The 24,654-nt window shown below is 40.7% G+C and overlaps 1 protein-coding gene across 3 annotated transcripts in view; it reads right to left on the reverse strand.

Moving 5' to 3' along the window:
* Positions 1-24,654, reverse strand: part of DNAJC13 (DnaJ heat shock protein family (Hsp40) member C13) — a 220,226-nt gene that overhangs the window by 26,243 nt on the left and 169,329 nt on the right. For all 3 annotated transcript variants that reach the window (XR_005749412.1, XM_040353030.1, XM_040353031.1), the window contains exons 45-54: positions 22,776-22,953; positions 20,967-21,058; positions 18,884-18,983; positions 13,870-13,944; positions 12,902-13,014; positions 11,372-11,541; positions 8,187-8,229; positions 5,382-5,555; positions 1,378-1,557; positions 1,153-1,293 (exon numbers count right to left, since the gene is read on the reverse strand). Coding sequence is in view for 2 of the 3 variants with exons in the window: in XM_040353030.1 (XP_040208964.1) it covers positions 1,153-1,293; positions 1,378-1,557; positions 5,382-5,555; positions 8,187-8,229; positions 11,372-11,541; positions 12,902-13,014; positions 13,870-13,944; positions 18,884-18,983; positions 20,967-21,058; positions 22,776-22,953 (1,266 nt within the window). In the remaining variant the exon portion in view is untranslated. The remainder of the gene's footprint in view (positions 1-1,152; positions 1,294-1,377; positions 1,558-5,381; positions 5,556-8,186; positions 8,230-11,371; positions 11,542-12,901; positions 13,015-13,869; positions 13,945-18,883; positions 18,984-20,966; positions 21,059-22,775; positions 22,954-24,654) is intronic.

Genomic DNA, 24,654 nt, shown 5'->3' on the forward strand with positions numbered 1-24,654 from the left:
CTCTCCTGATGCAGAAAGGAAAGGCTTATGTTTGATGAAGATACAGCAGGTATCCAGCAGTATTCAAACCAGGTGGTCTGGCCAGAGAGGGGAACCTACAATGTAAAACAAACCATTCGTTCTGGAAATCCAGAGAACAGCTCCAGAGACAATTTTCCAAACAGGAAAAAAAAAAAGTGCATTTTTTTTTCTTATGGAGCCGGTAAAGCATTGCAGATCGCTGGTGCCATGCAGGTCTCTCCTTTAAATCTGTTAGTATATCTGTATACCCGTACATCCCATATGGGCAGGCAGATAGACCGACAGAAGGAAATCAATGAACATCATGGCGCTCCACAGCGCTGTGGGTAATTCATTGAGAAGTCCAAGTCGACAACTGCAAAAGGATGTTGGGGCTTGTAGTTCGTTCACACACAGAGCTGTGTGAAGGAATGACGCTGCCATGTGGGCGGATTTTAAAAAGTGACAGCTAGTATAGGAAACTTCTTCCTGTACTGCCACAGGAAGGGAGGGTAGCGGGCAGCGGCTGCAGCATTGGGAACAGGTTATATGTTCCACTCTAAAAACGAGTGGAACATATAACCTGTTCCCAAAGGTGAACTTATCCTTTAAAGGACCGAATGACACAATTACATGTCTGTGGAGCCCAGATTTATTCTCCAAAGATTTACATGAGGTAATCCTGAACACACTTAAGCTTGCCGTACACTAGTAGATTTTCGAATGTTCTCTGTACAGTCAATGATTTCACAAATGTCATTTGATAGTACTTTAAAATGTTATTTGCCTTTAACATTCATTTTTAAAACAAAACTGACTTTACCAAATGTAACCCATGTTAACTGGGGTTGTTCAACTGCTTGTTCAAGATAACTTTTTCATATTGCGCCTTAATATTTTCTCATCAGTTTGGTAGAAAACAAAAGTCGATTTGGCTTTGAAATTTCCAAAGTTCTACTACTGTTTGGCCAGCTTAATAATAGCACTAGAGCTGCCTTTCAACAAACAGCTGATCAATAGAAAAGCGCGGAGGGAAGGCCATCATAGATGTTTTTACACTAGCTCAAATTAAACGGGGTTTCTCTCTGTCATTATGAAAGTGAAAAAATATGTAAACTTTTATAGACTTTTTTAAATGACAGGTTTTCTTACTTGTGCTACAAGCTCAGTTTGCTCTTTTTGGAACATCCTGTTAAGTGCTTCACACGCCAATCCTATCATGTCTGAGCGTTTTTTCATTCCACAAATCAGAGGTCCAATTGTCTCAAGTGAAGCCATTGATCGAACACAGAGCTGGAAAAAAAAATCCCAATCGATTAAAAACATACATCTTTCTTAGCATACAGTATGTATTTTAAAGACCAAGCATATAATTACCTCATTATCTGTCATTGTGTGGATGACCCGTATTGCACACTTTGGAATTGCATTATTCTTGTGGCTCATTGCATGGAGTATCTTGGGTAGGTGACCCAAAGGTGGGACTTGGTCCAATAATTGAGGTTGTGCACTAAACAGACAAACTGTTGCAGTGGTCACGGTTTCTAAAGTTTCACCCTAAAGGGAAATAATAATTACAGCACCTTTATTGTTTGATACATTTTAAGCATGGGTGTCTATTTTTAACTACAGGAGTATTTTTCATATACAGTACAGACCAAAAGTTTGGACACACCTTCTCATTCAAAGAGTTTTCTTTATTTTCATGACTATGAAAATTGTAGATTCACACTGAATGCATCAAAACTATGAATTAACACATGTGGAATTATACATAACAAAAAAGTGTGAAACAACTGAAAATATTTCATATTCTAGGTTCTTCAAAGTAGCCACCTTTTGCAGCAGACACATCTCTAGAACTGTTAAGATGGGACTGTGTGAATCAGGCCTTCATGGTAGAATATCTGCTAGGAAACCACTGCTAAAGAAAGGCAACAAGCAGAAGAGACTTGTTTGGGCTAAAGAACACAAGGAATGGACATTAGACCAGTGGAAATCTGTGCTTTGGTCTGATGAGTCCAAACTTGAGATCTTTGGTTCCAACCCCCGTGTCTTTGTGTGACGCAGAAAAGGTGAACGGATGGACTCTACATGCCTGGTTCCCACCGTGAAGCATGGAGGAGGAGGTGTGATGGTGTAGGGGTGCTTTGCTGGTGACACTGTTGGGGATTGAATCAAAATTGAAGGCATACTGAACCAGCATGGCTACCACAGCATCTTGCAGCGGCATGCTATTCCATCCGGTTTGTATTTAGTTGGACCATCATTTATTTTTCAACAGGACAATGACCCAAAACACACCTCCAGGCTGTGTAAGGGCTATTTGACCAAGAAGGAGAGTGATGGGGTGCTGCGCCAGGTGACTACCTCTTGAAGCTCATCAAGAGAATGCCAAGAGTGTGCCAAGCAGTAATCAAAGCAAAAGGTGGCTACTTTGAAGAACCTAGAATATGAAATATATTTTCAGTTTCACACTTTTTTGTTATGTATAATTCCACGTGTTAATTCATAGTTTTGATGCCCTCAGTGTGAATCTACAATTTTCATAGTCATGAAAATAAAGAAAACTCTTTGAATGAGAAGGTGTGTCCAAACTTTTGGTCTGTACTGTATTTCACATGACAAGTACAGTATCTTATCCAAGAGCCGTTTCACACCACAATTTGTGTTTTGGATGCATTTCTGCAGGACTATGCGTTCTGGTGTGGTTTCCTCCTCTTTTTTTCATCAACAGGGTTGAGGACATGTATGTTCTGGTGTGTTTTTGATAAATTTTGTCGTATCCCATACAGAAAAAAAATGCAGCATGCGCTACTTTTGTTGACTGCACTGCAACGATCTGCACTGGTGGAATACATTAAAAACAGTGTTCATGTGTTTTTGATGTAGATTAATAATGTGCAGGACTGCATCTGGGATGAACCAGCTCTTAGTGAGACAGATTTCATGATCTACATGGCCATTTTACAGTGGGGAAGAATTAAGAGTTCAGCAGGACTTCCATGCCGTTTCCTGCGGTTTATTATCACTACTTGTATAATTGATACTCTATACAAAGGCTGCAATACATTAGGTCATAAGATCTCTAAAAAGAATTGTGCATCAACTTTTTTGTTCTATATGTTGGAAGAACTGATCTAATCCATGTTATAAACTGTCCAACTTTCAACTCTGACACTGTTAGGAATTGGCTAAATATGCAGCTGAAATGCATTACACGGTAATGGTTTTACCAGCCAAAAGATTTAAAAAACTGTTCAGCCATCTGTGCGATTCTCACATCTATTTATTAAATCAGCTTTACCGATACCTGTTTGTCCTGCTTGTATAATGGAAAGTAGGGATGCACCAATAACAGTTAGTTTTTAAGACCGAGTACAGGTACTGATACTTTTTCTCACGTAATCGCCGGTACCAATTACCAACACCTATTGTTAGTGTAATGCGACACACTATTAAATGAGTAAATATATTAATCGAACACTAAATACATTTTATGTGGTTCTGTTTATTTTATTATCAAATTATTATTATTATATGTTGTGTTTAAACCACATCTGATTCGCATGACATGTGAACCAAACCGGCTTTCTATGGAACGAGTTCACACACGTGCAGGCCGGCCGCTATGTGATTTTAAAGTCGGGTACAATTATCAGTCTGGTTCAGTTACGATTTCCAGTGTCATACATGTAACATTTAAAAATATGCACCTGAACTGCTGGAAAAATAGCCCTGCACATATGTGAACTCATTTTAAAAGGTGGCAATTACAGTCTGTGGACTTTAAGGCATTTGTTTTGTTATGGGAGCACTTGCACAATACTTGGAATTGGCACCGCGCTACTAAAAACAGCAATTTATCATTCAGTGTACAGGTGGTGAAGCAGGAAGCTGCACAGCAAAAACAACATAGTAACAGTGACATTATAACAACATAAAACGAAAATGGGGCTGTAAAACTGCCCTAACTACAAAAAGCACCACTCAGCGCTCAGGACCAAGCAACCAAGAAATTAAATGAAACAATAAGATGTTGTACCTAAAACATACAGCAGCTGCTTAAAACAAAATAAACATAAGAAAAACAGTATTATTGAACAAACTCTAAAAACTATACGAAGTCCCAGAGTCCACAAGCGCTCCAATCAAACCCTTGTTTGAAAGTCCTCTATACGTGTTGAATATAGGAAATAGTAGTGATGTAGATGGAAATAAACCATTAGTGCTCTCTTCACCCAAAGATGTTCACCGCATGGGGGGAAACCTTCCCCTTTCGGGGATGCACATACCAGAGGTAAGGATCAAACTGGGCATAGGCTAATGTTAAACATCCATCATTGATATTGCACTATCCACCACTCAGCTTTGCTTCATACGAGGTCCGAGATCACATATAAGAAAAGATTCCACATAGAGCAGTAGTGTTTAAAAGTTTATTATACCCCAACAGTACCCCCTTATAAATATGTGGGTTCCAAAAAACAAGAAACTTTAACAGGCAATGTATAACTGACTGTATGTGTTTGGACCTACTGGAAACCAACAAGCCATTCGAGTGACCGATGTTTTCGCATCCTTCCTGGTTCCGGGTCCGTGGAACACATACGTTAATTCCATACGAGTCATGCCCTAACGTGTTTCGTCATTTCCTGACTTCGTCTGAGGACGCCCTCAGACAAAGTCAGGAAATGACAAAGTGATCTCGAAACTTATATGAAGCAAAGCTGAGTGGTGGATAGTGCAATATCAATGATGGATGGTTAACATTAGTCTATGCCCAGTTTGATCCTTACCTCTGGTAAGTGCATCCCCGAAAGGGGAAGGTTTCCCCCCACGCGGTGAACATCTTTGGGTGAAAGGAGCACTGTGCACTGATGGTTTATTTCCATTTACATCACTACTATTTCCTATATTCAACACGTAAAAGGACTTTCAAAGGAGGGTTTGATTATAATAACATACTAATATATATATATATATATATATATATATATATATATATATATATATATATATATATATATATATACACACACACACACACATATATATATATATATATATATATATATATATATATATACACATACACACACGACAAAAAAAAACATAACATATAATAAAATAATAACCGTAACATTCTGACTATGCAGTACAGTAGAGCTGTGGTAATCACCAGGCTGGCTACACAGAATCCTTAGGCATGCATATTTAGTGGTTTGTTTTTTCATGGAAATTTATATTTTCTGTAATTACCACTATAATACCAAGAACGATCTGGGACTTTGTATTTATTACCGTATATGAATGATATTATGCATAATATGGTATTAGCTAAAGATTAAACGTAATTTTTCAGTGATAAAGAATCTTACATGAGCATTATTTTTTTCCAGTAATTCAGTAAACTTTTCCAAAAGAGCCACAAGAAATTCTCTTGGCTTCCGCAGCACCCAAGCAGGCTGTGCAATGAATATTCGTAAGAAAACGCCACCCACTGACAGTTCTCCATTGGCCTCTCCGAACGCAATACAAAAATCATCCGGTAACTAGAAAATGGTAAACGCGTGTTAGAAAGGTCATAATCTGTAACACAGCAGTCATAATGGAAAGGAATCAAATGGTGACCATGTAATTGAAGTTTGCAAACTACGATACTCTATATTCTCCTAATCCACCCCTCCTTCAAACAATTCTACGGATAAAATACTGTGTATAGAGTATTGGTTGTATGGACTACTACACTTAAAGTCACTTAGGCATGCATATATTAAACAAAAGTATAGACAGTATAGTTGCAGTTTCTAAAATACCTTACTCTATCTGCCCTTAATACATTGTGTGGATGAAATATTGTGTACATACAGATGGAGGTGAATATTAGAGGCCTAAAGTCACGTGGACTTTTGCATATTATGAAGTAAAAGGTAAATACAATATAAACAGCTTGTAAAAGCGATTGCTTTCTCAGCCCCCTAAAACATGTGTGGATAAAATGAGGGGTACAGGGGGATGGAGGTGAAAACTAATGGGCCCCCAAGAACCAGAGTTTTCAATCAGCAGAGAGGTTTTAGGAGATGCATAAATTAGCTTAATCGGTACACTAGTCTTCCCCCTGCTCTACCAATCTTCAGTGTCAGGGTTATCTTTTGAAAGGGTACTATGAAATAATGCTGCAACATTTTGTTTAATACTGCTTAAAAAATTCCTAAATGTTGCTGAGGGATGGGGCTGGCCAGTTGGGAAGTTGTTATGCATTTTAAAGTACTTCAATTTAACTCTAAGAGCCGGTTCACACTAGGGCGACACGACTTCCAGCGCGACTTTCAGAGGCGACTCCGACACGACTTGAACATGAACCACAGGGCGATCTGGGGCGATTTACAACACGACTTGAAGTCGTCTCCAGGACAGGAGACTTTCCAGTGGCCAATAAAACAACAATCAGCTCTGGGAGAGGGAGGGGGAGGGAGGGGTGCAGGAGATGTTTCCCTGAGAAATGTATGTTATCTTCCTGGAAAGTAGCTTCAGATAAGACAGTGATCCAACTTCTGAGGCGACTTCCATTGAAATCAATGGGTACAAATCGCCTACAAGTCGGATTGAAGTAGTACGGGAACCTTTTCTGAAGTCGGATCGCCTTGAGTCGTGTGTATTAACACCTCTCCCATTCACTTCCATTGTTTTTCTCTACAGCACGACTTGGGACGACTTGAGGCGACATGAAGTCGGATAGCAAGTCGCCCCAGTGTGAACCGGCTCTAAGAGTCGGTTCACACTAGGGCGACACGACTTCCAGCGCGACTTTCAGAGGCGACTCCGACACGACTTAAACATGAACCACAGGGCGATCTGGGGCGATTTACAACACAACTTGAAGTTGTCTCCAGGACAGGAGACTTTCCAGTGGCCAATAAAACAACAATCAGCTCTGGGAGAGGGAGGGGGAAGGGAGAGGTTTGCCTGAGAAATGTATGTTATCTTCCTGGAAAGTCGCTTCAGTTAAGACCGTGATCCGACTTCTGAGGCATCTTCCATTGAAATCAATGGGTACAAATCGCCTACAAGTCGGATTGAAGTAGTACACCGCTCCCATTCACTTCCATTGTTTTTCTCTACAGCGCGACTTGGGACGACTTGAGGCGACATGAAGTCGGATCGCAAGTCGCCCCAGTGTGAACCGGCTCTAAGGCAGTGCCGATCCTGACCTCCCTGGGCCCCTAAGCAAAATGACATGTCGCATTAAAGTTGAGAAGCGGAGGGGGGGGACCTCCGAAAATGACATGTCACATTAAAGTTGAGAAGCGGAGGGGGGGGGGGGTCCATGATCTCTCAAGATTAGGGACAGAAATACCACTCAATGAAATGTAAAAATTGGCAAAATAACACTTCCCAAATACAATTAAAGCGAATAAGATGCTATTGATTGGCTTCAGGACAATCTTCCTGTCGGATTTTCCCCACTCGATCAGCATTGCAGGCTATAGAAAGCAACACCGATCAGTGTGATCTGGTGGTGTGAAAGCCTCCCCGCTGTCAGAATAAAATGGCTCAGCAGAGAGGATTTCCCCCATCCACGTAAAGTCAACAGACTCCTTTTTGGGCTGCCTAAGTGACCTATTTATAAAAACTGGAGGACAGAATATTTTTCACACAAATTCAGAACATGCCCATATCATATTCCTTATTTTTATTTCATTAGTCCAGAGAATAGATGATGACACCTGACAGGTGTCCACTTTTGTGGATTACTCTCCTTCTCCAGTTAGTATTTCTGGCATGGCATCTGAAAACCATCACATCTAAAGTCAATGTGTGAACTTATGTTATGTGGCAACTCCAGTGTTGTGCCCCTGATGGCTTGTACACATTATTTGTGACATAAGAGCTGGTAAGAAAGACAGCAAAAATATATATTGTTTTGTTTTACACAATGGGAGTTCTGTTTAACCTTCCGCGTAATAATGCCCCAGCTAATAATAAAGGGGGAAAATACAGACTATAATATAGTATAAATGTAAAGTACAGTTTAAAAGGCTTTTATTCATTTAAAAGTGTAACTTTGCAAATATGGGAACCATTCTTCAGGGAAAATATTACTGAAGTGAAATAAAAATTAGCAGCTGCATTGTAAAGTTTACCAGCATTAGGAGACCTTAAATCCAGCTGATCCTACTCACCTTCCAGTTTGCATCAGGATTTTCTACTTGCTGCTTAAAGTGCCTAAAACGATGGGGGGAAAAAAAAAATCAAGCGATTTGTATTTATTAATTTAAATAAAACCAGTCAACAGTTTTAAAAAGTGATTGTAAAGTAGAATGCATTAAGATAAAAAAACTTCTGCCTTTACAACTCCTTTAACCACTTCAATAGCGGCACTTACGCACCTTCCTGCCCAAGCCAATTTTCATCGCTGTCACAATTTGAATGACAATTGCGTGGTCGTGCTACATTGCACCCAAACAATTTTTTTATCATTTTATTCCCACAAATAGAGCTTTTTTTGGTGGTATTTGATCACCTCTGCGATTTTTATTTTTTGTGCAACAAATAAAAAAAAACGAAAATTTCGAAAAAAAAAATGTCTTTCTTTGTTTCGGTTAATTTGTTTTGTAAATAAGTACATTTTCTTCTTCAATGACGGCACTGATATGGCCACACTGATGAGGTGGCACCAATGAGGTGGCACTGATGATGGCCACTGATAGGTGGCACTGGTATGTAGCATTTATGGGCACTTATGGGTGGCACAGATAGGTGGCACAGATGGGCACTAATAGGTGGGCATGGATGGGCACTGATACTGATGGGTGGCATTGCTGGGCATCACTGTTTTTATGTTGACAATAATGTTGCCAGTCAGTGACCATTCGTGGGTACTGATTGGCATCTATTGTGCTTATTTTTTCATATGTGGATGACCATGGGGTACATACCTGACCCATCCATATGTTGACCCCTTCCCTGGTGGTCCTGGGTGACATGGTGGTGCTGGACGGGGGATTCATGGGGGGGCTGCGCTGATAAACAATCAGCACAGACCCCCCTCTCAGGAGAACCGCCGATCTACTCGCGTCTGTCAGACGCGAGAGAGGAAAAGCTGATCAATGGCTCTTCCTGTTTACATCCTGATCAGATACGGCTGATCACGTGGTTAAGAACCTCCGTCTGAGGCTCTTTACCAAGATCAGTGTAGCGGTGTGTTAGACTGACACACCGCACCACCGATCGCCGCTATGTGCACCCCTCCGGGCGCACGGGCAGCTGTTATCCTGCTGGATGGCATATGACGTCCAGTCAGGATAACGCAACCACTTCCCAGACGTCAATCTGCTATTGACTGGGCGGGACGTGGTTAAAGTGTTTGTAAAGGCTGAAGGTTTTTTACATTAGGCATGAGGGTTTCAGTGTGCAGCCAATACTTACCCTAAGCCTAATCTCGATCCAGTAAGGTGCACGAGAGCCGTGGCTCTCTCCCACCTGATTGGCTAAGATGCATCAGCCATTGGCTCCTGCTGCTGTCAATCACAGGCAGTGAGGAGAGGGCGGGGATGAGCCGCGATTTCTGTGTCTTATAGACGCAGAGAGCCGACTCGGGAGTAAGCATGCACGAATGCCCCCATAGCAAACGACATAGCTATGGGGGCATTCGGCAAGGGTGAGGGGCCGAGACCGCCAACGGGGGACCCAAAAAGAGGAGGATCAGGGTTGCTCTATGCAAAACAATTGCATAGATCAAGTACAACGTACTTTTTAAATTTCCTTTACAATCACTTTACTCTCAATCGATTACGCCACTGTCAAGGAAAAAAATCTATGAATTTCTGATTGTGCAAACTCCATTTTGCAGTGCTCTGCAGCTCAGAGCTAGATTTAAGACCTGATACTGAAGCACAGCTTTTCTCCTCTGTAGATAGTTCTAGAGCTGGACTACAGCTGAAACTAGAATGCAGCTCAGCTCTAGGACTGAAGAAAACATTCTACAGCTTCTAAACTGAACTAGGTATCCCACGTGTCTGTCGTGGAACAGCATTAACATTTTTAAGTCATGCATTTTATTTTGTTCTTTAGCTAAAAAGCTGATGTGTAGAAGAAGATGTAGCTGTAGTGATGAAGTTGGAGTTCCTAGTCTACAAACTTGTTCTGGGTCAGTAATTAAACCAGGAATAGGCAACATGTGGCACTCCAGCTTTTGCAGAACTACAAGTCCCATCATGCCTCTGGGAGTAATTGTAACTGCCAACCCAATCATGCCTCTGGGAGTAATTGTAACTGCCAACCTTGCAATGGCATGGGAAATATAGTTCCACAACAGCTGGAGCGCCACAGGTTGCCTACTCCTGAACTAAACAGTGAAACAAGGTAAAAACACTGCTAAGGCTGCATTCTCACCTGAGCGCTTCGTTTTCAGGCAGAAAGTTGCGTGATTTTGGCACGAGTTGGCACAGGTCAAAAGGGCGGCACCAATGTAAAAAGCAGAAAGACTCCTGTAATTTGCCCAAAAAGCAGCTCATGCATGTTTTTGAGCTTTAGACGACAGAACTTACTTGATGGGCATTTTGGAACTTTTGAGATGAGCGTTTCATGGGCTGAAAAAGCTCAGGAGTGAATGCAGCCTAAGTCTTAACTGGGTATTGCCAGACCAAACACAAAACCTAATGCAATTGCAGAAAAAAAAAAAAAAAAAAAAAAAAAAAAAAAAAGACATCCTCCATGTCTGCCTATGAAGATGTAGAACTGGAAACAGAGGACACACACACTCTCTCCCCCCCCCCCCGCTTCTTTGACCATAGTACTGACCTTTTAAATGGACAAACACCTACCTTTTGAGTCTATAGTAGTTTATTGTATAATGCATGTATGACTATATATAGGAAATGTAGTATTTGTACAGAGCTATTAGCCTAGTTAGTACCAACTAATGGAGGCCACAAGGTGGTGACATTTTTTTTAACCAACACTATTCTGTGGTTAAACAAGAATTATAGCAGGAAACTACAGTGGTTAGCTGAACTGTACATGGGACCAGCAAGCTAGAAATTAATCATCAGCATTCCACCCAAGCAGAATATAATATGTCAATGGGGGCAGGAAGAGACAGCACATCCATTCACTGACCCACACTAATGTTAAAGCATGGCAGGGCAGACCAAGAGAACAGTTGATTTGCACATTAATAGCCGTTTCAGCTTAATTTTCGCTATTAGCAATGAGAGGAATGTCTTCCTATAGACTGGAATTTTTGTTTAAAAGATAATTCCTACAAGTGACCTCTAGCATATGCGGTATATAATCATGCATATTATATGCACCATGTGGATTGTATAAAATCACCCAAACCAGCTTTTCTCTACTTCCCACTTACTCCAGCATCATTTCTCGAACCGTGGTCGATACTTTTTCTCTGGAATTATCATTCCAAATTAGTTCTGGGTTTTCATGGGTTCCTTCAAATATATGTACAGAAGCTTCAGGGTTATCCCTCATGGCGTCCATAAATACCCCAGGTAAAAACTTCATCAAAGCGATTCTGACCTACAAAAATAGACAAGAGGATTTAATACCTTAAAACGCAGCAAAACTGTATACTATAATTACTATATTCAGTGAATACATGACTGCAACAATTCTTTCTTTTACCCTTTTTGTGCCACCAACCTAAGGCATACAACATAATGGAACTGCTTCTAGCTGGCAAGGTCATTATTGCCTTTCGTTGGCTGCATTACCAACTCTGCTTTAAGCTCATGAACTTATACCATCTTGGGTTATAGGATACATAACCGGCAGCGGAGCCGTATTGGACCTCTGGGAGAGCTGTTGTTAGCCCCCACGTGCCTCAATCTTGGTTTCAAGACCCAAATTTTGGTACTTGCTGGTTATTCTAGCACCTTGTTACCTGCACATTTACAGTCAGCTGAATCTGGCTTTCACTGGCTATTGCCCGGCTCTGCTGTCTCCCATTCCGCTGGGAGTTATTGGAAGGCGTCCTTATACTTTTGTTTCGGTTCAGTTGTTGACGGAATTGACCACTAAACTCAGAAAGATTAAGTTGCAAGCCCTGACGAAGCACGATAGTGTGAAACTAGTCGGCAATCTGTATACTATATTCTATTCTCACTCTTTGTAACTATTGTGGTCATATCCATACAACTATTGTTATATATGAAAATTTTTCATATGTAAATTAAACTTTTTTGATATATTTCTAAACTATGTGTTTGGTGTGCTTACCTTAATACTACGACTAGCATCTCACGTAAAAATCCCTATATTTGGAAGAGAAGTTCTCTCTACCTTATATGTGCTTTTTGTTTTATATGTATCTTATAATGGGATTGTGAGCCCTTGCTAATCGATTTGGGAAACCTTTTCACCTACCTCCTTGTTTTTCTATATACCAGAATAGTCCTCTAATTTAATGAATAGCTATGATCAGCAGCCTACAAGTTGCTGACTAGTAATTTATTTAAAAAAAATAACCCCCTTTCCTATCCACCGATTCAGCCGGGACCTGCCACTCTGCCAACATGAATCCCCCATACTGGGTGCCTGGCAAAAAACGTGGTTCTGTGTCCCCTGCACAGCTCAATCACAACACTGTACCCACTGATTCCCCCTCCTTACTCGCTTCTCTCTCCATCTGTAACAGTGGAAGCAGTGGGCTATTGGGGGGAGAAGCAGCTGGCTTCCAGCAGGGAGAACCCAGCGACAGGCTGGTGTCAGCAAACGGCTGCCTTCTGTGTCTCCTGCACAGCCGTTGTTTCTACCATGCCCTCATGCCATATATGAATGTAGGCATTCATATATGGCATTGTCCAAGACAACATATATTCTACATCATATTTACAAACTGAGAATAGCTCTTTTCATACGGGGTAATATATTTACTCACCTTAGGACCAATAAGTTTATCAGTTATCATTTTGGCAAATAACTCTGCCGTCTGTGTTCGTACTTGGGGGTGAGTTGAATTGCAAAACATGTCCAACAAGTAGATTAGGGCTCCTGTTAAAACAAACATTTTTTATCAAAGTCCCAGCACTAGCTTCAAATGTATGTTTTAGATAATTAATTACAATGTATTATTTTAGGAGTTCACTGGGATTTCAAACGGTGTCCATAAACAATCTTTTTTTTTTTTATATATAAAACCAGAGTTCCTTGTAATAAAGTGCAATAGAATGATATACAAATGACCACAGATTTCTTAGATGGCATAACAATAAGAATGAAAATGTGAAGAATATTCTGGTAGTGCTGTAGGTCGCTAGCATTAATATATACATTCACTCCAATAAACAATAAATGATTGCCATGAAATGTTTGGGTCTCTGGAAGCTATAAAACAAAAATGTCCCTAGCATTTACCTCATACAGACACCAAGGTAAAATTTAAGACCGTGCCTCACACTGGAAGCTCATAAATTAGAGGAACTGTGTGCCATTTCTTATAGCCAGGGTACACAACATGTCAGTCAGACTCTTTTCCAATAAACAGTAATTTTTTAAATAGTTTTAATAAAAAAAAATTAATAAAAAATACTTTTAGACATGATTGTGATGAATGGCCCATCTAAAAAAACAGAATGATTAAATCAAAAAATTATATATATAAAAAAAAAAATAACTTAATTATGTCATGCTTACTTACTATAAGTAAGAACATTTAATATAAAACGAATTTACATTTTTAAAACGGCAAATAAAATATTAATAAATTGGAAGGTGTTGAGTGTAGTGGCGTGAAAGAAAAAACTTTTTTTATGGTACTTTTTCAAAATAGGAACATTTTCAGGAATAAATCTTCAAAACCTGGATACCATGGACTAACATCTCTGTAGAAAGTATCCCACGACATACCTTTGGCCATAGCCTCTTTGATGATTTTTGTACTAGACGTTAAGGCATACAGAGTTGCAAGAACAAGCTGTCGACCTAAAATGTATTAAAAAAAAAAAAGTTAGTTGCTTTGTCCTAGTCTGCCACTAGATATCCATTTCACTTCAAGTACACAGTTTTTAAAGTTAGGAAATATTGTATGTCTGTGTGTGTATATATATTTATATATATATATATATATATATATGTGTATGTATGTATAGATGCCTCCAATGTTGCATATGCACACGTGTTTATGCGAGTATGGTGTTGCGCATAAATGCATTTTACTGGCTAGAATATTTATTCACTCTAGCCACTGGAATACAGTCATGCACATAAATCATGCTCCCAAGCTCCTATCTGAACGCAGCTTTAGTGTGTGTGTGTGTGTATATATATATATATATATATATATATATATATATATATATACACACATATATATTATGCCTCTAAAATAATCATCTAAACACCTGATGTGCATGGCCGTTTAAAAAACAAACAAAAAAGCAAAAACAAAGCTGTACACCTGCAAAAGCATTTTGTATGCCCATGTGAAAGAGGCACAAAGCTGATCCTGTGTGTTTAGCATAAAATCAGCTCTTGGAATACAAACTTAAATTTTCTTTCTGCTTATGTTTTTTCTTTTTTCTTTTTTATAAAGCATGAAAAAGGCAAAGCTGAGTCCAGCATGCATGCCCTTCAGCACTGATTTGAGAGTCATTTCTCAAAATAGCAATCCCCATATAGAACATATTAAAATGAATGTATCTGGAAGCATTGGATTGTCTCAACGTGAACGGTTCTTTATTACTGAAGATGTTTTTCAACTTATTAAAGCTAAATGTACCACATACTTTCAACACCTCCCATCCTGTTCTAGGACAATCAAGATGTGTCTTGACACATTTCCATGGAGATTGAATTAAGCCAACTGAATTAACAGTGCAGTTTTAAAATGCTGGTGTATGCAGAAACTGCTTACAAATGAAGAATCGGCTGTGAAATGTCACAAGTCATTTATACAGAATATGACCAATTCCACATATACACGTTTCTGGATAAAATGAGAATCACAATTTTTTTTGCTTAGAATAAAGATCACGATTCTCTGCATAACATCATCTTTCACATTAACTTTAATGTTTTTTGATTCATTGAAGTGTAAAAATTGCGTTTGAAAGACCACTGCGCGAATACAGTGCGATATAAAATACTGCAACAACCGTCATTTTATTCTCTGGGGTCTCTGCTAAAAAATATATATATAATGTTTGGGGGTTCTAAGTAATCTCCTAGGAAAAAATACTGATTTTAACTTGCAAGCAACAAGTTTCAGAAAAAAAGCGTAGTCTTTAAGTGGTTATCCTGCCTCATTTGCAGACCGAACTTCAACCCTTTGATCTAAATTTAAAGAACCAAATGATACAATATTTCTTTTTATCTTTCAGCACTATGCAATGTTGTGATACACTTTGCCAGCTTTTTTTTTGTCTTTGACTGCTCTGCACTTGGATCGTGAGTGTGGTTGGATCGAGATCGCAATTTTTTTAACGATTAATCTTGCAGCTCTAACATATACCAAGACCTGGATAAAAAAACGAATGTTTTACATTTAACAAGGTATCCAGTAAATGTCTAAATTGTCCCACACCAGGGGGCAGATCCACATACATCTGCGCCGGGCGCAGCGTATGCAAGATACGCTACGCCGCTGTAACTTACTTTGCTTTGGTTTGAATCCTCAACGAATTTGCGCCGTAAGTTACGGCGGCGTAGTGTATCTCTCGTGGCGTAAGGGCGCGGAATTCAAATGGATCTAATGGGGGCGTGTTTTATGTTAATACGTCGTGACCCGACGTAAACAACGTTTTTTTGGAACTGCGCATGCGCCGTCCCTGAGGGTATCCCAGTGCGCATGCTCGAAATTAAACCGGAACCCGCCAATGCTTACGACGGTGACGTCATTCTATGCAAATTCCTATTCGCGAACGACTTACGCAAACAACGTAAAAAATTAAAAATTGTACGCGGGAAGGACGGCCATACTCAACATTGAGTACGCCTCAGTATAGCAGCTTTAACTATACGCCAGAAAAAGCCGAACGCAAACGGCGAAAAAAAAGCGAGGGGCCGACGTACGTTCGTGGATCGCCGTAAATAGCTCATTTGCATACTCGACGCGGATTACGACGGGAACGCCACCTAGCGGCCCTCAAAAAAATGCATCTTGGATCCGACGGCGTACGAAGACGTACGCCTGTCGGATCTAGCCGAGATGCCGTCGTATCTTGTTTTGAGGATTCAAAACAAAGATACGACGCAGGAATTTTGAAATTACGCCAGCGTATCAATAGATACGCCACCGTAACTTCTTTGTGGATCTGGCCCCAGGTCTCTACCATACACATTGAAAGAAAATATTAAAATTAATGCAGGATTAACTCTAAGAACTCCTGAATAGTAGAGCTCCAAATGGAGAAAAACATTGACGTGAAATACAATTTTCTACTTCAGACTGGCAAAGCAAACATTTTCAGCAAATCTGTGGCGAATGTGATGAGAACCAAGTTTTAAATAGGTGAGCAATAAAATAAGCATCAATTCCCCATTGAAAGACATGTTGTTATTTGTTAGCAAATGTTGCCTGATCTGGTGAATCTTTCCAAGTGAAAGCACTGTGAGAGGGGGATCCTAGATGGAGGATCCCGACCTCTCGCCTTCTCTTTCTCTCCCTTTCTCTCCCTTTTTCCATATCTCTTTTTCAATTAAAAGACAAAAAGTGATGGGCACAGAAGTTTTTGTTTACCCTGTATTAGACTTCAGCTAAAGGAGTGAGCCTGCTCAAGTAGCTCCCTCCACTCACATGCAATTGATATGTATGATTGATGTACTTGATGCGCTCGTAGCAATCTTTGTGCAATGCGAAGTTGTCTTTTTGTTTGTATCTGTGTCACATCTTTAAATAAAAAATGTGGAGCGTGATTCTGTATCTATAAATACAGTGCATCCTGAAAGTATTCACAGAGCTTCACTTTTTCCACATTTTGTTAGGTTAAAGCTTTATTCCAAAATGAATTAAATTCCTTATATTTCTAAAAATGCTACAAACAATACCCCATAATGACAACATAAGTATGTATTTGTATGAAATCTTTGCAAATTTATTAAAAAAGAAATAAATAAATCCCATGTACATAAGTATTCACAGCCTTTGCCATGACACGTAAAATTGAGCTCAGGTGCATCTTGTTTTCACTAAAATATCCTTGAGATGTTTCTACAACTTGATTGGAGTCCACCGGTGGTAAATTCAGTTGATTGGACATGATTTGGAAAGGCAAACATCTGTCTATAAAAGGTCTCACAGTTAACAGTGCATGTCAGAGCACAAACCAAACCATGAAGTCCAAGGTATTCTCCGTAGACCTCCAGACAGTATTGTATCGAGGCACAGATCTGGGGAAGGGTACAGAAAATGGTCTGCAGCATTGAAGGTCTCAATAAGCACAGTGGTCTCCATCATCTATAAACGGAAGAAGCTTGAAACCACCAGGACTGTTCCTAGGGTGGGCCGCCCGGCAAAACTGAGTGATTGGGGGAGAAGGGTGTTAGTCAGCAAAATGACCAAGAACCTGAAGGTCACTCTGACAGAGCTCCTCTTTCTCTGTGGAGAGAGGATAACCTTTCAGAAGAACAGTCATCTCTGCAGCACTCCACCAATCAGGCCTATATGGTAGAGTGGCCAGATGGAAGCCACTCCTCAGTAAAAGGCACATGACAGCCCACCTGCAGGTTGCCAAAAAGGCATCTGAAGGACTCTCAGACCATGAGAAACAAAATTATCTGGTCTGATGAAACAAAGATTGAACTTTCTGACCTAAATGGCAATCTTCATCTCTGGAAGTGGTGATGGCAGCATCATGCTGTGGGGATGTTTTTCAGCAGCAAGAACTGGAAGACTAGTCAGGATTGAGGGAAATATGAATGCAGCAATGTGAAGAGCCATCCTTGATGAAAACTTGCTCTGGACCTCAAAGTGGGGCAAAGGTTTATCTTCCAACAGGACAACGACCCTAAGCACACAGTTAAGATAACAAAGAAGTGGCTAAGGGACAACTCTGTAAATGAGCCCAGACTTGCTGGCCATACACTCCACGAAAAATCGTCCAAACAAACTTTCGAAAAACGAAAGTTCGGTCATGAGCACAAACGATAGTGCCATCATGTAATGACCAATAAATCGTTCAGTGGACATAAATAAAAAAAAAAAAATGTTTTTTTGTTTTTTACATATACCTAGTACAGAAAGTTGACATGAAACACATTAACCTTCCGATTTATCGTTTGTTCGGCAGAAAATTTCCAAATTTTTCCTTGTTTTTTTTTGGCTCAAAAACGTTCAAACGATTATCGATTTTGTGCCCATTAACTGTTCGAAAAACGAAAGATCTTTCTTATCGACCGAATGTCGGCCGAATTTTCGTATAGTGTATGGCCAGAGCCCAGACTTGAACCCAATTGAACATCCCCGGAGAGAACTAAAAATGGCTGTGCACCGACACTCCCCATCCAACCTGATGGAGCTTGAGAGGTCCTGCAAAAAGGAATGGGGAAAACTGACCAAAAATAGGTGTGCCAAGCTTGTAGCATCATACTCAAAAATACTTGAGGCTGTAATTGGTGCCAAAGGTGCTTCAACAAAGTATTGTGCAACGGCTGTGAATACTTCTGTACATGGGATTTTTTTTGTTTTTTTATTTTTAATAAATTTGCAAAGATTTCAAACAAACTTCTTTCACATTGTGATTATGGGTTATTGTTTGTAGAATTTTGAGGAAAGTAATGAATTTAATCAATTTTGGAATAAGGCCATAACATAACAAAATGTGGAAAAAGTGAAGCGTTGTGAATATTTTCCGGATGCACTTTAATCCGCTTTTAGTTTAAGTTTGTAGCCTGCCAGACTTCTAAATGCTACAGCAGTACTTACTTGTTGGTAATGAATGCAGGAGTGATAACAAACTGGATAGTACCATGGCTTCTGCAATGTTATTTACACATTCCTGATTACTGGTGACAATGTTGACCACCTGTCACAAACAAAAAGACTTTATTAAAAAGGTTATGTATGCTGATAAAAATCAGAGATCATTCACAGAGCTTCTAGATTTCCATGTAGTAGCTCAATGGAAAGCAAAGAAAAAAAATAAAGTATATATACCCAAAATGACATATTGTATTTACTGGTAGTACTAGTGGCATTTTGATTAAAGTGGCATTAAACCTAAAATTAAACACTTCCTGTACCTTACCAATTCTTAGATGTGGTGGCTGTATTTGATTTCTTTAGTAGGCCCCCTTTTTCCCCCTGGTAACCTGGCCAGTAAGTCTGTTTTTCCAAAGAACAAGCTCTCCACAGACTGTATCAGCGAGATGAGACAAACCATTTAACACCAGAAGGGGTGCTAATCAGTGGCGGCTGGTGCTCAACATTTTTGGGGGGGCGCAAACGAAAAAAAAAAAAAAAAAAAAAAACAACAATTGCAGCCTCACTGTACCTATCAATTGTCACCACTGTGCCATGCCATCAAATGCAGTCACTGTGCCATCAAAACGCAACCACTGTGCCATCAAAACGCAGCCACTGTGCCGTGCCATCAAAACACAGCCACTGTGCCGTGCCATCAAAACGCAGCCTGTGTGCCATCAAAACGCAGCCACTGTGCCATGCCATCAAAACGCAACCACTGTGCCATGCCATCAAAACGCAACCACTGTGCCATGCCATCAAAACACAGCCACTGTGCCATGCCATCAAAACGCAGCCACCATGCCATCAAAACGCAGCCACTGTGCCATGCCATCAAAACGCAGCCACCATGCCATCAAAACGCAGCCACTGTGCCATGCCATCAAAACGCAACCACTGTGCCATGCCATCAAAACGCAGCCACTGTGCCATGCCATCAAAACGCAGCCACCGTGCCATCAAAACGCAGCCACCGTGCCATGCCATCAAACGCAGCTACTGTGCCATCAATTGTCACCACTATGCCATCAAACACAGCCCCCAATTGTCGCCACTGTGCCCCCAATTGTTGCCACTGTTCCCCCAATTGTTGCCACTGTGCCCCCAATTGTCGCCACTGTGCCCCCAATTGTCGCCACTGTGCCCCCAATTGTCGCCACTGTGCCCCCACTTGTAGCCACTATGCCCCCACTTGTAGCCACTGTGCCCAGTACCCCCCCCCCCCCCGGCACTTACCTTTATGGCTTCTACGTCCCTCGATGTCCCTCGTCCCGCCCTCGATGACGCTTCAGCCAATCAGATTACCTGATTGGCTGAGACGCCTGTCAGTCTTATCCTCGACGTACGGCCGGTACGCCCCAAGGATGAGCTTCAGGAAGCCGACGACAGCCTCAGGGCTGTACTCGGACAGCATATCAGGGCCGCTGGCCCTGATAGGCACTTCCACACAGCCAGTCAGCTGCCGTTATTCAGCTGACCGGCGCTCAACTTCCGGCCAGCTGAATAGTGGACGGCAGCGGAGAAAATATACAGATTCATACAGTGTATGAATCTATATATTTTACTGGCTGTGAGCGAGCCAGAGGGGGCGGCGCTCTTGCGTCCCTATGGACGCACCGCCAGTGGTGCTAATGATTTTGTTTTTATTTATTCATATAAAACCTTTATCTCAAAAGAACAAAACTGCTGTAATAGCTTATAAAAATTATTAACTGGAGTTTGGCTTTAATTTGCTAGTATATCTAACACTTCCCTCCCCCCCCAGATTGACAATGCTGCTCTCCAAAGGTATTCCAGTTGCTCCCTCATCCAGAGTGGTGACACGCTAATATAGGAAATGTGTTACTGGCCAGATCACCAGGTGAAAACAGAGGGGGGGGGGGGGGAGCCTAAAAAAGAAGAAGAAAACTAATGCAGCCATCACATCTATTCATTGGTAAGCTACAATATATTTATGGTCTTGGCTTTAATACCAGCTTTAAAGAAAATCTGTCATGAGAGAAATATGAAAGCAACAGGTTTACTTCAAATGGTGTTCAGTTACCTCCAGTGCAAGCTGCTGAACCTTCCCAGCTCCATGGACTCGCAGTAAAGAAAATATCAACTTAAAATGGCCAATACATTCAGTTTCTGATCCTGAAAAATAAAAATAAGGCTGATTAAAAAATAATAAATATCAGAGAAAAAAAAAAAAAAACACATGGTTACAACTGGATTGCATAGCAGCATATGTAAGCAAACACAAATATTCTTCCATGTAGGATATTGGGAGCCATGAAACTATCTCGGCAAATGTACACCGATGTTCTATTCATAATGTTGCAGTCACAGTTTGTAAATGAATATTAAAATAATTTTTATGTCATGTGTTCCTATAAGAATCACAAATGAATGCACACACTAAAAAAAAAAAAAACACCCGAAAAAATAATAATCCAAAAGGTAAAATAAAGGATAAGTTCACCTTTGGGAAAAACATAAGTGCACATATTTTTGCATGAAAAGAATGTGCATTATTATATTGAATTTATTATTTTATCATCAGGAGCCTGCAAAGCATTGCTCCCATGATCAGTGGATTGCGGGTGCTATGTCAGGCTCCTGCAGACATGTCTTCCAGCTTTCTTGCCTGTATCTCTCTGCAGGCTGTTAAAAAGCTGGAGGAAGTGTCAATTAACTATGAGGGCGCTCATCAGCACCCTTGTAGTTCATTTTGAACTACAAGCCAACAATGGTAACAGACCGGACTTGTACAAATTTCTGTGAATGAATGATTTGGGGGTGGGGGGAGGCACTGGACCCTAAAAATAAGTGTAACATGCTCTAAAAGTGAACTTGGCAAAGAGTTATTTTCCTATAAGGAAGAAAGGGCCCTTCACCTTTGGACACTAGGAAAAAAACTCAAAGTGAGGTAGGCTTATAGGGGGATGCCCAGTGGCGTGCCCCATCACCTCAAGGTACCAGTATATAACCCAGGGCCTATTAATATCCAGCCTGTGTTCTCTATGTACATTAGGATAAAATGTTTGCTAATCAATGAATTGCACATACATCAAGTTAAAGAGCATATGCAACAAATCCTGTACATCATGCTGCCATAGGAAAGTCAATACGACTGAATTCTGCATTTCAAAGCACCATTATATGGAATTTTGTATGCCGACTGATGTTTGTACTGCCAGGCATTCACACAAAGGTTTGTGCATGCACAGTACAATACCAACATGGGCTCAGTAGCTAGGTTTAGGTGATTTGTAGTCAATAAAATGTGTCCGTTATGTGGTAGCATTGTTAGTTTAGAAAGTCTGATGTAATTTTAACAAAGTTCAGTAAGACGAACAAACCAGCATGTTTAAAAAAAAAAAAAAGAAAAAAACTGTTTCCCCTTTTTAGAAACTGCCACATTGTGCAATAACATTGTGCAATAAGCTGCTATTGTTTTGTTAGTCCTTCATCACCAAAGAAAGAAAACTTAAATTACAAGAACACATTATATATATATATATATATATATATATATATATATATATATATATATAATGTGTGTGTGTGTGTATGTGTGTGTGTGTATATATATAATTATATATATATATATATATATATATATATATATATATATATATATATATATATATATATATACACACACACACACACACACACACACACACACACATGTAAAGCGTGGTCATATCAAGACTTGAAGCTGCACTGCAATCTCAGCATTATAGTTCAGGATAGAGAGACAGTTACTGCTTCCTAGATCAATAACTAGAAGCATTTATTTAAAAATAAAAAATAAACTATCCAGAGCAGCCTCAGTCCGTAAAAACAAAGAAAAATGCCCTCCTACCAGGGTTGTGTTTGATGACATTCCTAAGTGCTTCCAGAGCCATTTCAACCCTCTGCAGTCGGTCTACATGCTGATCAGACTCCACCTTGCCGGTCTGGGTCATCGCCATTAGTGTATGGAGGTACTGTGCTTGAGATCCAATGTAATCCAGCAGACTTGCTGCAAAAGCTTTTGGGACCTGTACACACAGAAAATGCATGTTAGATAGATATACATGTGTTGTCTATATGAAGCCACTTAGGACCTGAGCATTCATACCTCTATTTCTACTGCATGGTGTAGGTTGGCAACGCTAAAGTGTAGGGGATGGCTGAAGTTGCTATATGTGTATACTTACTGTGCTGTAACCCCTTTGCTTTATACAGTATATTGATTCGTTTGGTGGGGGTTTTGTTGGATCCACCTGGTCACTTGCATAGGCAACCATGTTTACCTACTGCCGCTGTCCACCCTCTTAAAGCGGAGCTCCACCCAAAAGGGGAAGCTCTGCTTTTTTCCCTTCTCCCCCCTCCGCTGCCAGTTCAAAAGGGGGGTCTGGGCACCTGCCAACAGAAGCGACGATTTTACTGCCTTATTGCCAACTCCTGAAGCTCTGCTGGCTTCTCCCCCTTTTTCTTCCTCCAACTGCATTGCAGAAGGATAGTTATCTGCATCCCCACCCCCCTGCTGTCTGGGCCTTCCTGTGTGCCCCCCTCCCCTGCAGCATTGCCAGTTTTTCTCCTCTCCTCCCAGCAGCTGCTGATGGCACACAGGGGGATGTTGAGAGAGATGTGATGAATATGTCTTATTAACTAGCCCCTTCTTTTCCTGAGTGAACACAGTGAGCAATTGACACTGATCACTCGCTGCGTCCATTCATCCCTGAAGCATAGTAAATTGTGTTTTCTATGCTTCAGTTTGTGAATAAACAAGGAGCCTCAGAGCGCTTCTTATTCATTCACCGTCCAGTGCAGCTGAGGTTGCAAATAAAGAAACTGGGGAATCTCTTTCCTCAGTCCCTTGCTCTGTTTTAAATGTGAGACATCAGGGACCTGTTTAGACCCCTGATATTTCACCAAAGGCCCCCCAACGGGGCTGTTTAAAAAAAAAAAAAGAAGAGAGAGAGACCTATCAAGTAGGCTGTATGGGGCCCCCTGATTTCTTAACAGCAGCCCTGTTTGCAGTTATAGCTATGTAAAACATTTAAAATGAGTGTCTATACTGTTTAATATCCAGTAATACACGGTTTCATTCTGCTCTGCACATGCTCAGTTCAATTTTTAGGCACTGCAGAGGCTGGTCTGCGAACAGTCAGAAAGCAGACTTAAACCCTCCTATACTTTACAGCAGTGGTCTTGCAGGTTGTCATTTTTATAATTTTTTTTACAAGAGGGTTTACTTCCTCTTTAAAGCGGAGGTTCACCCTTAGAGGGCACTTTTTAGCCTTAGATTCCTGCTCGTTTTGTCTAGGGGAATCGGCTATTTGTTTTAAAATATGAGCAGTACTTACCCGTTTACGAGATGCATCCTCTCCGTCGCTTCCGGGTATGGGCTGCGGGACTGGGCGTTCCTTCTTAATTGACAGTCTTCCGAGAGGCTTCCGACGGTCGCATCCATCGCGTCACGATTTTCCGAAAGAAGCCGAACGTCGGTGCGCAGGCGCAGTATAGAGCCGCACCGACGTTCGGCTTCTTTCGGCTACGAGTGACGCGATGGATGCGACCGTCGGAAGCCTCTCGGAAGACTGTCAATCAAGAAGGAACGCCCAGTCCCGAAGACCCATACCCGGAAGCGACGGAGAAGATGCATCTCGAAAACGGGTAAGTACGGATCATATTTTAATACAAATAGCCGATTCCCCTAGACCGAACGAGCAGGAAGCTAAGGGGAAAAAATAAAA

The sequence above is a fragment of the Rana temporaria genome, chromosome 5, assembly GCF_905171775.1.
Source record: "Rana temporaria chromosome 5, aRanTem1.1, whole genome shotgun sequence".
NCBI lineage: Eukaryota > Metazoa > Chordata > Amphibia > Anura > Ranidae > Rana > Rana temporaria.